The sequence below is a fragment of the Haemaphysalis longicornis genome, unplaced genomic scaffold, assembly GCF_048455015.1.
Source record: "Haemaphysalis longicornis isolate Haplotype H1 unplaced genomic scaffold, Haemaphysalis longicornis Haplotype H1 scaffold_7, whole genome shotgun sequence".
In the NCBI taxonomy this organism is placed as follows: Eukaryota; Metazoa; Arthropoda; class Arachnida; order Ixodida; family Ixodidae; genus Haemaphysalis; species Haemaphysalis longicornis.
The window spans coordinates 134,542,950-134,557,656 of record NW_027526422.1 but is presented as its reverse complement, the minus strand read 5'-3'; the positions used below and the strand labels follow the sequence as shown (position 1 = coordinate 134,557,656).

Below are 14,707 nucleotides of genomic sequence, written 5' to 3'. Positions count from 1 at the left end.
CTATATTGTTTATGTAAATATCTGCATGCTGTACATCTGAGCGCAGACAAGTTCCAGTAGTGATCCGTTCCAATTTTTATTACCGCGTTTATTCTTAAAAAAAAAGCCACTGTATCTTCCTCAATTTCGAAAGTTTGGATGAGCCAGCTTTTGTTTTGTTTGGATCTAACCTCTCCAATGATTAAATACTTCTCTGTCTCGATGATCGTGTAGCACTTTTGCTTGTTCCGAACACACCTTGTTTACTCTGTACAGTTTCCAGGTGATAACAACAAGTTATAGTGTTTAAGATAACATTGCTGTGCACTGGAGGTGCGCCTTTCGTTCCCCACTTTAGTTACAATGCTGCAGTGAGTGTGTATTAACTGCGTGGGGATCCATTCGCTGCGCAGATACGACGTTGCCGAGGGGTCGCTGCCCCTTGGTGACCTTGACAAGACAGGAACAAAAGAGCACCCGCCGCGTGCACGGAGTGCGGCCACGATGCTTTTTAACCTGGATGGTCTCTCCATCCCCACTGAGGCCACAGCACACATCGTCAAGGCTTTTACCTTCGCCCTAGGTTAGTTGTTTGCCCTTGGTCTTCCTCTACCACGGCCTGTTAGCGTGGTCTGGTGCCACTGCGTTTTAACGGGGTGTTGGGTGGTCGTACGATGATTTGTTAGCCGTTTTCGGTTACTTACACTGGTGATAAACAGAGAAACTTTTGCAAAAAATATAGAATTACTGTTAAATGTCTTGAAAATAGAGCGCGTGTAGTCCTAGCTAATACAGGTACCTACGGTAAAATATCCAGACCACTTGGGGCGCTTGACATTGGAAGGGCATAAAGACACGCAGCAGCATTTATATACGTAAAATTTGAAGCAGAAGCCCTTTCGGTTAACGCTGTTCGTGCTTTACTTGACAATGCTAGAAAAGATGCTTAAAAAATAATGTTCATATCAAAGCACGATTCGCAGGCTCTCACAGTTTTTATTGAAAAAGTTAATTTGTAGTAACGAGCTGACAATTTCAACTGCTCGTAATTGTTTTTGTAAAAACCACAGAAGTGGTTTTGAAATCTGATGTCGACAAATAATAAAGAAAGGCTTTTGAAGACACTACAATTGACTAACAGTCAACCCGGGAGGCAAAAAGGCGTACGATAAAAAGGATTTCCTGATAAATTTGTATAGTATTCTGGGTTCATTTCTGCAAGATATTGATGTTGTGTATCATCATTTATTGATATTGCTGGCCTTGCTCAGCATATGGAGGTCACGCGTGGCTGTCCCCAATAGCAACGTCCTTGCAACGCTTTCAAGAAAGTACGCCTGTGAGAATGTGGGCAAAACGTTCGAAGTACGGAAGGCCCAGTCCTGTGCACCGAACTCATATTCAGAAACAGCAAAAGTAAAGAATATGGCGGGTTTTAATTGCACTGCGCGAGCAAGCAAATAGCTAGTGATCTGCCTTTTCTATCTGTATTTTTAATGTCCAAACGTGGCCATAAAAAAAAAACACTAAGTGTAGAATGGTGTTCAGACCACTTGGGTTCCACCGCATGTCACTGGGTGTACTTCCGCTCTTGTCATGATTTTTTAGCAGCGAATATGTTTAGCAAATCGTTTTTTGGCGTTTCCGCAGTTGAAAACACCAAAAAAATCCGAGCACGCGTTCGCGCGCACCCCGCGGCGACCACCCGGCATACCCGGCGCCCGTTTTCCAAGCCAAACATACCCACTTAGGAAGATTGGCCAAGATCCCCCCCCGCCCCCCCCCCCAACGACAGAAAAAACAAAAACAAAATACACTCTAGCCTTCGCCGTTATAGTGGCAGCTCTTGCTCGGTACGAGGAGGACACGTCATAGCGTGCGCCCCTCAAGGGTGATGTTTAATGATAATCACTTCCAAAAACTGAAGCTCGCAGTTCAGCAACAATGATGGAGTAAAGGTCATGGTGGCAGCAGCGATGAAGCAAATCGGCTGCAATTGTGGATTTAAACTGCCGTGATGGTCGTGAGGGTTGCGTACAGCTTCGCTATCTTCAAGTCTTGCGCGTTAGTATGAGCTTCCATCTTTTTTTAGTTAAAGGCGTTTGGAATTTGACGTCATCTCAGGCTGAAACACCGAGGTTCTTCTGCCAGTGGGGCACACAGTACGTTTGCTGTAAAAGAATATGTAACTCAGTTACCAAAAGCACAAGCACTAGCATGGCTGACGAGAAGAACTTTGCGTGTACTCGGAATCTCGTTTGATCCTCTGATGCCTACCAATGTGTAGACGCTCAGAAAGAAGCACACACCCCACACTGTGGTGCTATGCGCTCTTCAGGAGAAAAAATCTATTGTAATGACGCCTGATATTTTCTTGAAACCCAAGTTCTCTCTCGTTCAATGCTTGGCTGAGAGAGACAGTGTGACCAAATCATTTGTACGTACACGGAGCGCTTACGTCTAATCCGCGCTTACGATGTGAAACGTCACTCTAACTTTATCCTTCATGAAATGTCCGATGTGACTGCTGTAACTCTGCTGTTACAAATGACGCTTCTAAAAATACAGGCTTCGAAAAACCGTGTGCGCGGTGAGCAAGTTTTTTTAATGCGATAGATTGCCCTACGGCATAACAGGGAGGTTTATAAGTACAAAATTGCACCAGTTGCACACAGAAACCCAAGGAGAGGCCGGTACTGGGGTCCCCATATCCAACGCTTAAGATCGGGGGGTCTCCCAGGATGGAGCCCTGTGCCTCGGAGGTGTTGGATTCTGGCGTTTCTAAGACCTGAACAAGTCCACAACAGGTGTTCAACGTCAGCTTCTGGCGCAGGAGTCACACAGAAGGGGCAGGTGTCCGCAAACGGGGCGTGGTATCGCGCAGGCCAAGCGTGAGTAACTGCTGGGGATAACGCCATCCCAACTCAAAGCCTCCGCAGCAAGACCTCCTCCCAGCGAGCGAGCCTACTGGGGAGGTCAGTTCCACGCGGTGGAAGTAAAGCACGCGAGGCGCAGCGGAGGTTGTCTTTTTCCACCAGCAGTTCTTCTAGGGTAGATACGCGAAGTAGTGGTAGTGGCCGTGGGAGGACTCTTCGGTGGCAGGCGCGATCTGCCAGAGTGTGGGCAGTAAGCGTGTCCCGGCGAATCCATGAAACGCGGACAGGGCATTGATAAGTGTCCATAATCTCGTGAATGCGTGCGGCCAGGCTTATACAATGCGCAACGTGACGCAAATCCCGAATCGCTGCCGTTGAGTCCGTGTAAAGTTCGAGCTTGTCCCCAGTAGTCAAAGTCGATGCAGGCGCCTGCAGGCCATCCCTAATGGCAGTAAGTTCTGCTAGCAGGCTTGGGAGTACAGGGAGTGACTCATACGCGCAGTTTTGATTTAGGGCAGCGTAGGAGGGACACGTCAAGGTCGCGGTGACGAAGCAGTCGTATGCCCCGGCGTCCGCAAAAGCCTGGACATCCAGCGGTTGCGTCTCAGGCGCCCAGTCAGGGACGTGAAGGACGGCATCTGGAGGCTGGTGAAGTCCCGAGCTACGGGCGTGTAGCCTTGTCAGAGGCTTGTTTTCCGTCACCTGATGGAACAGCCAGGCCAGCCTTTGGCGGAAAAGGCTGGCATCGTATTCGGCGGCTGGTCCATGTACGCGGCGAGAGCTGCTGCCTCTGGAACCAGTCCACGTTTTAGCAGGCGTGCGGAACGACGCTGATGAATGAGTTCATCAAGCGTGTTTAGCTGGGCTTCTGCTTGGAGCTGTGAATTGGTGTTAGGCGGGGGGTCCAGTAATAGTGCGCAAGACGGCCCTGTCAATAGCCTCCAGCTGGTCTTAGTTCCCTTGCGTCATGTGCTGGAACTGTGCCTGGTACACGAGCCTTAGCTGTAGTACAGAACGCACTAGGAGACTGGCCATCGTCTAGCAGGCCCCGCCAGACTTCTGGGAGATGCGGCGAACAAGGTGGAGCAGTTGTCCGGCTTTCTGTCGAGCAGATCGTATCCACTGAGCTGCCGACCCTGAGGCCGATATCTCTAAGCCCAGAACCCGAAGGTGTCCGACAATGGGAATGGCGGTACCCTTCAGTTGTAGGACGATCGGCGATACTGCAAGGAAGCGACGGCCCCAAGAGTTGGCGACTGTAAGTGCAGCAGTCTTCTATTAAGAGGGGGTGCGGCCTACATACTCGCACCATTTCTGGCAGTCTGTTAACGCTTGCTGGAGGCACTCGGCTTGTCTTGGCAGGTCTGGATGGACTGTCCATAGAGTGATGTCATCCGCGTGCATGAGGAAATACAGGTCTTGAATAAAGCGGGGTTTCATTTCTGGTGTCTTATTTTACCCACAGGCGCCCTGTTTCTGGGGCTGACAGCACTGTTGGTGATTGCTGAAGACAAGGTGCTTGCACTGGAAGGATCCGCCGTTGGGCCTTTTTTGCTGCTCGCCGTGGCCTCACTCTTCTGCATCATCACAATCTTCAGGCAGCCCAGCTCCGGCACCGATAACCTTACCTTTGCGGTACGTAATGTGGGAGTTTGCCAACGATCGGGGATATTTGTTGCGCATGATGGTGCCCATTTAATCAACAGGTGAGAATATCGATGCGCAAACCTTATCGAGGATGAAAGTATCCGCTGAAATGTATTGGTCACTTAAGCACTCCCCATGATGCAGTGCATTCAAAAGCATCTGTGTTGAGTTTTGAAACGAATATGCCGCTATTATGTGCGCCACTGTGTTTCAGCGGCTGTTGAGGCAGATGGCCTAGAGTCCGACGCCTTGTACACCGCGCTAGTGACATTCATTGAGCAAGTGTCACGAGGAAGGCAGTGGCTTCATTTAATGCACACTACTGATGTGGTGCCATCGGTGGTGGGTGTATGGTGGTACGAGAGGCTTGGTAAAACACTTTTCGTAGACTTGCACGTTATTATTGAAAATAGCTGATGATTACTATACTTTCGAATGCAACATTTGTGCGCAGCGTGAGCTGCAGTCGTCTAGGTTTCGGCGCATAGCTGCTGCATCTGAGAAAGTGATCACGTGATCAGCGAAACGCAAGGCGGCGTGCGCTACTCTGCCGTTTTCTCACAGCGCGTCGCTGCCGTTAGGCATGTTGTTGTAAATCGTGTTTGGAAATCCCGCGCATATATCACGCGGTTCAGATGAGCTACACAACGAGGAGTAGAGGGAGAGTTGCGTTATTTGAAGAGAACAGGGCAACGAGGAGGACGCCGAAGGACCTATGTACGTGCATCACGGAGCACGTGCTGGGCTTCTGTGGCGCCGCCTCGGCATACTGCCCTCCCCCTCACACTTTCACAACACTTTGCTCCTCCGTTTCACAAGACGTTGCTCCTCCGTGTCTTCGGTGTTTTCTTGGTTCGCTGCGTTACCAGGCCGAGAAAGCGGCCAAAGAATTGTAGCGGGCGCTTGAGTGCTGTTCACGCAGATGTGTTTTGCTACTTACATAATTGCTACTTGATGAACATCCATCCTTAGATTTATCCTGATTTGCTCAGTACGTCTCCAGCACATGATTCTAATTCGAGGCCTAGATACATTCAGTATGATCACCTCTACTTTGCTGAAATAAGTGAGCAGTAGTGGTCTAAAAATTCCGTCCTCGTTTCACATTTCTGAGTACCCCACTGGAAATTGAACGCGCGCAAAATATACGCACTTTTCTATATATATAGGACTTTATAGGACCTTCCGCGGAGAATGTGGCGTTATTCTTGGCATTCATTGACCTGCGTTTTATCCTTTGAGCAGTCCGCTATCTTCCGTGCCATCTCTATCTCTACCGCAGTAATCTCTACCGCAGTCGTGGCCCAGTGGTCAGATTGATGATGTCCCTCTTGAGTACACGGACGAAGAACTCCTTTCCTACCTGAGAGATCAAGATGTTACATCTGCCAAAAGGCAAGTCTCTTATGATCGGGGCGAAAATGGTGTAGTGGCAGAGCGTCGCCGAAAAACAGTGCTTCTGGAGTTCCCAAACGGCTCTGCATTACCAAAGCGCATTTTCCTTGGCTTCTGCAGTTATCCCGTTGAGGAATACTTGGGAACAGCAACCTAGTGCTTCAAATGTCAAAGGCACGGTCATATTGCGAAGCACTGCAATGGGCCCGTCCGATGCAAAATATGCGCAGGCCCGCACTCGTATAAAGACTGCACTTCGCTCGCGCACCCTCGATGTGCGAACTGTGATGGACCACATCCTGCAACCTTCGGTGCCTGCCCGAAGAAAAAAGCCGCCACTCTTGCACGCGCAGTTGAGCAACTTCAAGGAAGGGCTCCCAAACAACGCGAGCCGCCCCCAAATCCAGAAGTGGTTTGTGCAACACCCAGCTCCACTCAGGGTTCGCTTTCAACACACACAAACGCAACAACGAAAAAGTCCTATGCACGTACTGTTCGAGAAAGCCCCAAAAAGCCCCAGCCTGAAGAGAAACAACAACCGACACGAGCTTTCGTTACTCCTGTGCTACCCTTTGTGACTCAGCATGCAACCGAACCACCAGCGGAGACCCACGCTCCTACAACGCAAGTCGACTTGAGTAAAGTGATAATTCCCCTGTTATTTGCGGCACTCAAAGCTCTTATGTCCGCCATACCATCCGCAAGTGGTTTGCCTGAAGTTGCTGCTATCATGGCTTTGGAACCTCTGCTAGCAGCATCTTGCTCCCTACCTGGTATGCCATTCACCATCGGGAAACAATGACGGCAGCACCATCGCCAACAGTGTCATTGAACAGTCACCTAAAACGATGCACCATTTTCCAGTGGAACGCTCGTGGTCTGAGGTCGAAGCTCGGTGATCTACGTCAGCTTCTTCACACTTACCGATTCCCATTCGTTGTCATTTCAGAGTCACGAGTAGATCAGAATTTCCGCTTGAGTGGTTACTATTTCATCCACTCTCAACGAGTAAGCGGTACAAGCCGGCTTCTTATCGGGTTCCGTACTGACGTTCCGGCAGTTGAAATTCCAGTCTCACCGCACGAAACAAATGAGTACGTCTGCGCAACTACAATTATTGGTTCTCAGACTTTCACATTTATCGCAGCGTACTTACAACCCAACGCCAAGTTTGATGAGACCACGCTGGACAACCTCATCACGTCGACTGATAAGCCGCACATTATCTGTGGGGACTTTAACGCTCATAATGAAATTTGGGGCAGTTCCCAGACAAGCCTACGTGGTGCAAAACTCGCGGACCTCCTAATTAGACATGGCATTGAACCCCTAAACGATGGCAGCATTACCTTCCTCAAATCCCCCAAAACAACCAGCTGTATCGATCTATCATTCGTCACTGCTGGCTTTTCCGCAAAATTCACGTGGTGCACAGACTTAGAGACAAGAGGAAGTGACCACTACCCGATTTTGATATCAACTCGTGACTCGCACTCTCAGGCTTACAAAGAACAGGTCGCGTGCACAGACTGGAGAGCTTTCGTGGAAGCCATACGAACCTGCATTACGGCAGCGACTCGAGATGACGAAATTATCCCAGCGATACTTCACTGTTTTCGGAATTTCACATGCTTAAGAACAAAACGCTGGAATCAACCCAATAATGACGCTGAGTACCAAAGATTATGTGCCATTCGTCGCCGTGCGGAGCGAAAAGCCCTCCGTACAAAATCTCTAGAAGATTTACGAGCTTCTAGAAGGGCTCAGAGACATGTAATGCGTCACCTATACAAGCTTCAGTGACAACGGTGGAGGAACTTTTGTGCAACGTTAAATACTCACACACCGTTGACGCGCATCTGGCGTGTTGTCAAAGGGTTACGCACGCAACCTAAGCAGCTGCGCCCTTTTGTTGCCCTCTCACTGCACGAGCACTCCTCTATGAAATTGGTCGCAGAGGAATATTGCAAGATCCTCTCCTCCTCAACGCTGAATACACTTCCACCTGTTAGGCCTCCAGAATCAGCCGTTCCAGCATTGGACCTGCCTTTTACATTACAAGAACTGACAGCAGCAATCTCCGATGTAAAAACCAAGTCGTGTCCAGGTCCGGATGGCGTTAGTTATGCAACCTTCACGCACTTGCCTCACAATGCCCTGCTCCGTCTCCTAGGGTTCTACAATTCCTCTTGGATGAGCGGTACGCTGCCCTCTGATTGGAAGCTCGCCCAAATTACTCCTGTTCTAAAGCCTAGCCGGCCGCCCACGTGTTATTCCTCTTTTCGGCCTATAGCTCTGTTGAACTGTATTGGGAAACTGATGAAGAAAATGGTACATAAAAGAATGTCCTGGTTTCTCGAAAGCCGACGCCTTTACCCGCAAGAGATGAATGGATTCCGTAGGCACAGATCGTCTATTGACAATATAATTGCCCTTATCTCGTCAGTCGAGGAGCAATTGGATTCTAGCCGCATACCAATCGCAATTTTCTTAGACATAAAAGCTGCCTACGACTCTGTCACACACACAGCCATTCTAACTGCTCTTGCAGTACATGGCTTTGGAGGAAGACTCTACGCCTGGATCGAGGATTACCTTGCTGGACGTCAGCTTTTCATGCGCACTTCGGATGGTGACACATCACGTTTCCCCGTCGAAAAAGGTGTTCCACAAGGAGCCGTTTTAAGTCCACTGCTATTTAATCTGACTCTCATAGAGCTGAAACGGTGCCTACCGCGGGGAGTTAACATCACGATCTACGCAGACGACATTTGTATCTGGCACGCAGCACGCTCCCGACGCACCACTCAGCAACGTCTCCAGAAGGCCCTCTTCTCCATTTCAACCTACCTTGCTACTCGTGGACTTCACCTATCGCATGAGAAAAGCGTTGCAATGGCGTTTACAAGGAAGCGCATGGATCAGTACCCAATTCTGCTGAGTGGACGAGCCCTCCCGTACGCCCGGACCCACAAGTATCTTGGCGTAATCATCGACCGTAATCTCTCCTGGTCGCCTGAGATAAAAAGACTGTGTGCCCGCATCTCTGCGACGTCTCAGGTTCTGAGATACCTTGCCGGTTCCCGCTGGGGCAGCAACTGCGGGTCGATGCTACAGCTTCACAAAGCTTACGTCGATGGCCTCATACGCTATAGCCTTCCCTTACTACACCATGCAGCGCCTACTAACAAAATGAAGCTAGAAGCGGCTCGACGGAACAGCCTGCGCATTTGTCTTGGACTACCGAGAGGTTCTTCGGGTGCCGGGACCATCGCTGAAGCTCGTTGCTTGCCTCTGGACGCACTCATGTTACAGGAGTCGCTCCGTGTCCATTACCGGCATCTACTTCAACCTACACCCCACTGTCTGAGCAGGATCACTGCGGCCCAGAGTTCTGGGTTCGGAGATGCTATTAGAGCTTTGAGCCTTCCCAAAACGACGCAACCACCGCGAGCAATGCCATCTCAGTTTCCGCCCTGGACATTAGCGTCTACTCGTATAGGTTTAGGCATCCCAGGGATGACATCTAAGAAGATAACGCCTCAGGCTGAACTGCTCCAACTGGCGTTGGACTACATGCACAGGTTGCATTCCACCAGGGTTCATCTTTTCACTGATGGGTCTTCGCTGCCGCAAAGTTCTTCCTCTGGACTATTCGTCCCGTCGACTGGTAAACTCTTTTCCTACCGTTTAGACAGACCAACGTCCTCGACATCAGCTGAACTACACTCCCTCAAAGAGGCAATCCGCTACATCCTACGTCAAGAGCCCAACGAATGGACCATATTCACTGACTCTAAACCTGCCCTTCAGTGCCTCCTTAAGAGCGGCGAGCACTTCACATATGAACTTGCCGTTCAAGATATTCTCTACCTACATCACCTTGCAGTAGGCGCTGGGCACAATATTGTTTTTCAGTGGGTGCCTGGTCACTGTGGGATAACGGGAAACCAAAAAGCTGATGACGCTGCCTCTGCAGGCCACACCCGCCGAAATATACGAAGAACATTTTTTACCAAACACGACGCTTCAACCATGGCCACACGTTACGCCCTTTCAGAGAGAAACAGAATGTGGTCAGATCCTACCCACCACCACAAGTTTCTCTACTCCCTTGACCCTCAGCTGTCGTCAAGACTTCCTCACCAGCTCCCCCGTCATCTAGAAACATTATTTCATCGGCTCCGACTTAATGCAGCTTACACCAACAGCTACCGTTTCCGCATTGGACTATCTACCGCCCCCAGGTGCAACAACTGTGCATCGGAAGACACTATTGAGCATCTTTTACAACACTGTCCTGCCTACAAGGACTCTAGATCAACTTTGCTACAGAACATTGCACGCATAGGTTATACGCAAGGACCAGTGACCTTAAAAACCATTTTAGGGCCCTGGCCGTCTTCTTCTCAGCAACGCCTAGCCCTAAAATTTCTGTTTTCGTACCTCAGCGACACTGGCTTAATTCAAAAACTTTAAATCTCTTCACTCTGAGACTTTCGCTCTTGCCCTTTTACTTAATTTCGTTGGTCCCTCTCTCAGCTTGCATCTCTTTTCTGCCCTCCTCTCTCTTGGGCCTTTCTTCCTTTTCCCCCTCCCCTAACAGAGTAGCATGAAGGCGATTTTGTACGCCGGCTAAACACTCTGTTTTTCTAATAAAGAGCTTCTCTCTCTCTCTCTGTCTCCGTGCCATCGGTCAGCCATTTTATGTGTCTACCACCAGCACCGTTATGTACTATCTGTCGGCAATTTGGCCTGCAAAAAGGATGGCAAGTATTCTTTCAATAGTTAAATAACGCTTCTGCTTTAAGAAATACAGCTCACCTGAGAAACATCGCGCTTGCTTTTGTCATCGGTTTGCCGCATGACCTGATCTGTGCTCAAGATAATTATATGTATATTAAGAGCCAGCAGTCAAGCTGAAACTGCGCCGTGGCAACCAAACAGGTTTTAGGCCGTAGGATCGTTGGAATGCAGTTGGCTTTTCGTATTGCAGAAGTTGCGCTTTGTGAAATTGGCGAAGTAAGTTTGGGCGTTTCTGAAAGTGCTGAATAAAGCTTATTTGTGCAAGTCTTGCTTTAACCTCGCATATATGAGCCCAAATCTTGCTCCTAAACAATGTATTTCTTAAGCTATCCTGTTAACCCCCCCCCCCCCTATTACTGTTAGCGGATGCTTCCGTTGGTGTTTCCATTTTAATTCTACACAACTTCAATCTGAGCAGTATTTGATGAGGAGTGCACTTGTTGCCCGCTTGCCTCAAAAAACGAAATACGTCAGCTGCAGTGGTATTCAGGCTGTGCATCGCTGTGCATTTATTGCTGGAATCAAGTTTATCTGGTTCCGGTGAGTTCGGTCGGCAATCTTGTGAGTCTGCGCGACCAGAAGGTGTTGATAGCCCTCCTTCTTACTGAGTGCAATTGTAATTTTCAGGATTGCACTCGTGTGGTAGCATCGGAAGTCACACCTTGTTTCTCCTATGCCTCTTGCAGGTCCCCCTGGTGCCCTTCATCCCTCTGTTAAACATCTTCATCAACCTGTACCTTATGATGCGCCTTCCTGCTGCCACGTGGGCACGCTTTGGAATCTGGATGGCCGCCGGTAAGGGCAAAGTGCAACTCATTTCTTTAGTACGCTTCCTTTTAGAGCATTTTGGAGACCGCTAATCAGATCAGTTAATTGGTAGCTTTTGTTCTATTTAGCCTCAACTGAACATGAGTGCCTGTGCACCCACAAGTTTAATTCCAATGACTCATAGATTCGGAATGAGACGTAACCATAAATAGGACTAGGAGAAAACGCCCGTGTGCTCGAGATGTCGGTGCACGTTAAAGATCCCGAGGTGGTCAAAATTCATCCGGAGCTCTCCAATGCGCCGCGCCTGATTGCCTGCGTTGTGTCGGCGCATTAAACCCTAAAATCAAATTAAGATATGCAGGCCTGTGTACGGTTTATTGCTAATCAAAAAGGAAGAAGCTTTCGCCGTTATATGAGTTTATTTGACTTGCGAATGTCTTCTGAGACTACCTATGTCTTTCAAAAGGGGTGGAAGAGTTTTAAAACTGTTTGCAAGTAAAATCTTGGGTATACAATACTCGGTGCACGGAACAATCAATAAATTTCGGGAACTTCTTGGGCATCCATAAGCCTGTGCTAAAATGTGACCCTAAAATCCTTCTGTAGATTGCTTAGTCGAGTTTTAGGCTTTTATAGGTTCGATTACTATTGTGCTGTTCGCAGGGATGCTGATATACTTTGGCTACGGCATCTGGCACAGCTCGCAGCGGAAACCATCGCCGCCAGTCGTTCAGGAAGTCGCCGGCGAGTCCTTCAGTACTTTAGGTGATCGTGAGGTACCGCCGGCCATGCCGTCTTGACAGCAAGGGTCATGTCGAGTTCACAGCCTTCACGCCTGATTTCCCTCACCGGAGTTTGCCGTAGGCGCAGAGAGGGTTGAGCAAGCATCCCTCCGTGTGGCCCCTTCTGGGACTCACCGTGCATCCTTTCTCGCTATCGAGCCACTTCCATGTTGTTGTGGTGTTCTGGAGCTTGTGTTCTGTGGCATCGCCATGCACCTATCATGTGTGGTAGGTGGCCATTCTGTGTTTCCTGACGTCACTTTGCGGTACGCTTCCATTACTAACGGTAAAAACTGCTTCTATTGGTAATAAGCCGCCTATCGGGCTTTCTAATTGCGCCTTGTAGAACTCGCTGAAATGCTTCGCACGTACAATGATAGGTCTTTGGCAACATACATGCGGGATAATTTTCCTTAAATTCAGGCATTCACTCCACTAAATTTAAAAATAAATCAACTTAATTTCCCCACATTTATATTGACACAACGTGACAATTTGTAAGTAATTTTTTTCTGGAACCGTCTCTAAATGTTACCGATTGTATATGCCAGGGTACGCGTCTTGTCCTCGCTAGCCCACCGAGAAGGTACCAAGGAAATATTCTGATCCTGAAACCTGGAACTTGTACCCTTGGCCTGTCCGCACAGGATGAGGCGCAGCCACATTCAAAAAGATGAGATCTTGCTGTCTATGAAAACATCTGTGTAAAGCCTAGGAATCGATATACAATTTTGTTGGTCGGTCACGGCTTACCACCCAGCAGTAAGGTGAAACGCACTGGTGGTTGGTTGCAGGTAGCCAAACTCACTTACTCAGTGGAATGAACTAAGAAATAACCTAGTCTCGAAGCCGTCCCTATTGTTTTTTGCAGCAAATGTGATCTGATTATTCATATTTTGCTGTTCTATTTGTTATTGTTTGTTGTGTTGTATCTATTCTAGAGTGCCAACATTGCAAAAAATTATGTCTGTACCCATCCTGCTAAAATCCCTTCAACGGGGATTGCAGTATCAATAAATGAAATAAAAAAAACTAGTAACAAAACTAAGAATCAATGAAAAGCCTGGTTAAATATCTTAGAAAACAGAATCTTCGTTACCGCGTAACAGTTCACTTTCGTAACCAGGCGCACTTTTCGTGCGACACGTATCGCCAAATAAATGAAAGCTCGAATTTATGACAAATTCGGTCACTGGTGGACATATTGAGCTCTATTTTGCGTGAATAATCTGTCCAGATCATAGTATGCTATCGTCAAGATTAGCTCTCTTCTAGCCGGGTAACAGGCAGCTGATGTGATTCTGCCCATGTATGTGTGTGTCAGGTGCAATACAGTAGACATGTTTTACTTTGTTTTATGTTCCCATTGTTTAACGTTAAGTCGTAACTTTCCCCGAGTCGTGCCCCTGCTTAAGCATGCTGGCAAATACGCAAGCGTATTTGTTCTTGTGTACTCCGTATAGCAGTGCTGTTTTTGTGCAACCCAATAACATACGTTTTTTTTCTTCCGAAAATACACGTAATGCTGAACAAATATATGAACCCTCCTATTTTTCTTTCCAAACAGGTCATTTCACTACAAAACGCGGTATGCTCTTGCTTTCTGTTTAAATGAAGCAGTGTATATTACGAGTTGTAGAGCTACAATACTTGATTAGCGCCAAGATTTTAGAATATCCTACCATGCACCCAGGACGTATGCCTTTAGTGACAGTGCTGTGCACGGACTGTTGAGTAATTCAGGACTTTCTCAGATGTCATCGGGTGCTCGCACCTGCCAGAGGAAAAACTACGCTTAATCATAGAACATCGCAAAACTGTTGTGGACAAGATCATCACTCAGCATTATTTCCTTTTTTACGCAATCACGTACTTTTTAGAAAAAAAGTTACGGGTGGTCCTAGGTGCGCTTACGCGAATTCAGTGCGAAAATATTACCGCGACGCCGACTGGCTAATCGGCTGTTGAGGCACTGGTGTCGGGTGTAATTTCACTCGCCAATCACATTGAATGGGCTTGTGGAGAGTGCGGGTGAGCATATCATAATTGCCGCAAAAAGGCAACAACTGATCGGCCATCGGTGTCTCAAAACAGATGTCATCGTCACTGGCCAATCTTCTTGTGCAGGAACGTGACCTGTCCGATGTTCATTAAAATTATTACACCGAGAAGTTACTTATGCACATTGATTTACAGTCAAACCTGGATATAACGAAGTTGAAAAAATCTCAATTTTTTTGTTACATGCAGGTTTCTCGCGCGAATGAAGGAGAAACAAAACCAAATGCTATGCGTCAGCGGCGGTGAACTCACCTTTACAGGGTTTATTTCGCAGTGAAATAATGCGTGATTTGCACCCGCTGCTTTTCTACGAACTTAGTCACTACACGCCACTCCAAAGAAGCAAGAAGCAAGAAAAAAAATCTCTATTCACAAATGTAACATAAGTAT

At 48.0% G+C, this 14,707-nt stretch overlaps 1 protein-coding gene across 1 annotated transcript; it reads left to right on the top strand.

Annotated features, from left to right (window-relative positions):
* The first annotated feature begins 391 nt into the window (after positions 1-391).
* LOC144147022 (cationic amino acid transporter 2-like) lies at positions 392-13,798 on the top strand. Its single transcript, XM_077679043.1, has 4 exons — positions 392-562; positions 4,321-4,490; positions 11,390-11,498; positions 12,138-13,798. Exons 1-4 carry the CDS (start codon positions 484-486, stop codon positions 12,272-12,274), a joined length of 495 nt encoding a protein of 164 aa, XP_077535169.1. The 5' UTR covers positions 392-483; the 3' UTR covers positions 12,275-13,798.
* Positions 13,799-14,707: the final 909 nt, after the last annotated feature.

Coding starts and splice junctions, on each gene's coding strand:
- LOC144147022 (XM_077679043.1), top strand. CDS start 484: ATGCTTTTTAACCTGGATGGTCTCTCCATCCCCACTGAGGCCACAGCA. Junction 4,491..11,389: donor CCGATAACCTTACCTTTGCG/GTACGTAATGTG, acceptor TGCCTCTTGCAG/GTCCCCCTGGTGCCCTTCAT. Junction 11,499..12,137: donor TGGAATCTGGATGGCCGCCG/GTAAGGGCAAAG, acceptor TGCTGTTCGCAG/GGATGCTGATATACTTTGGC.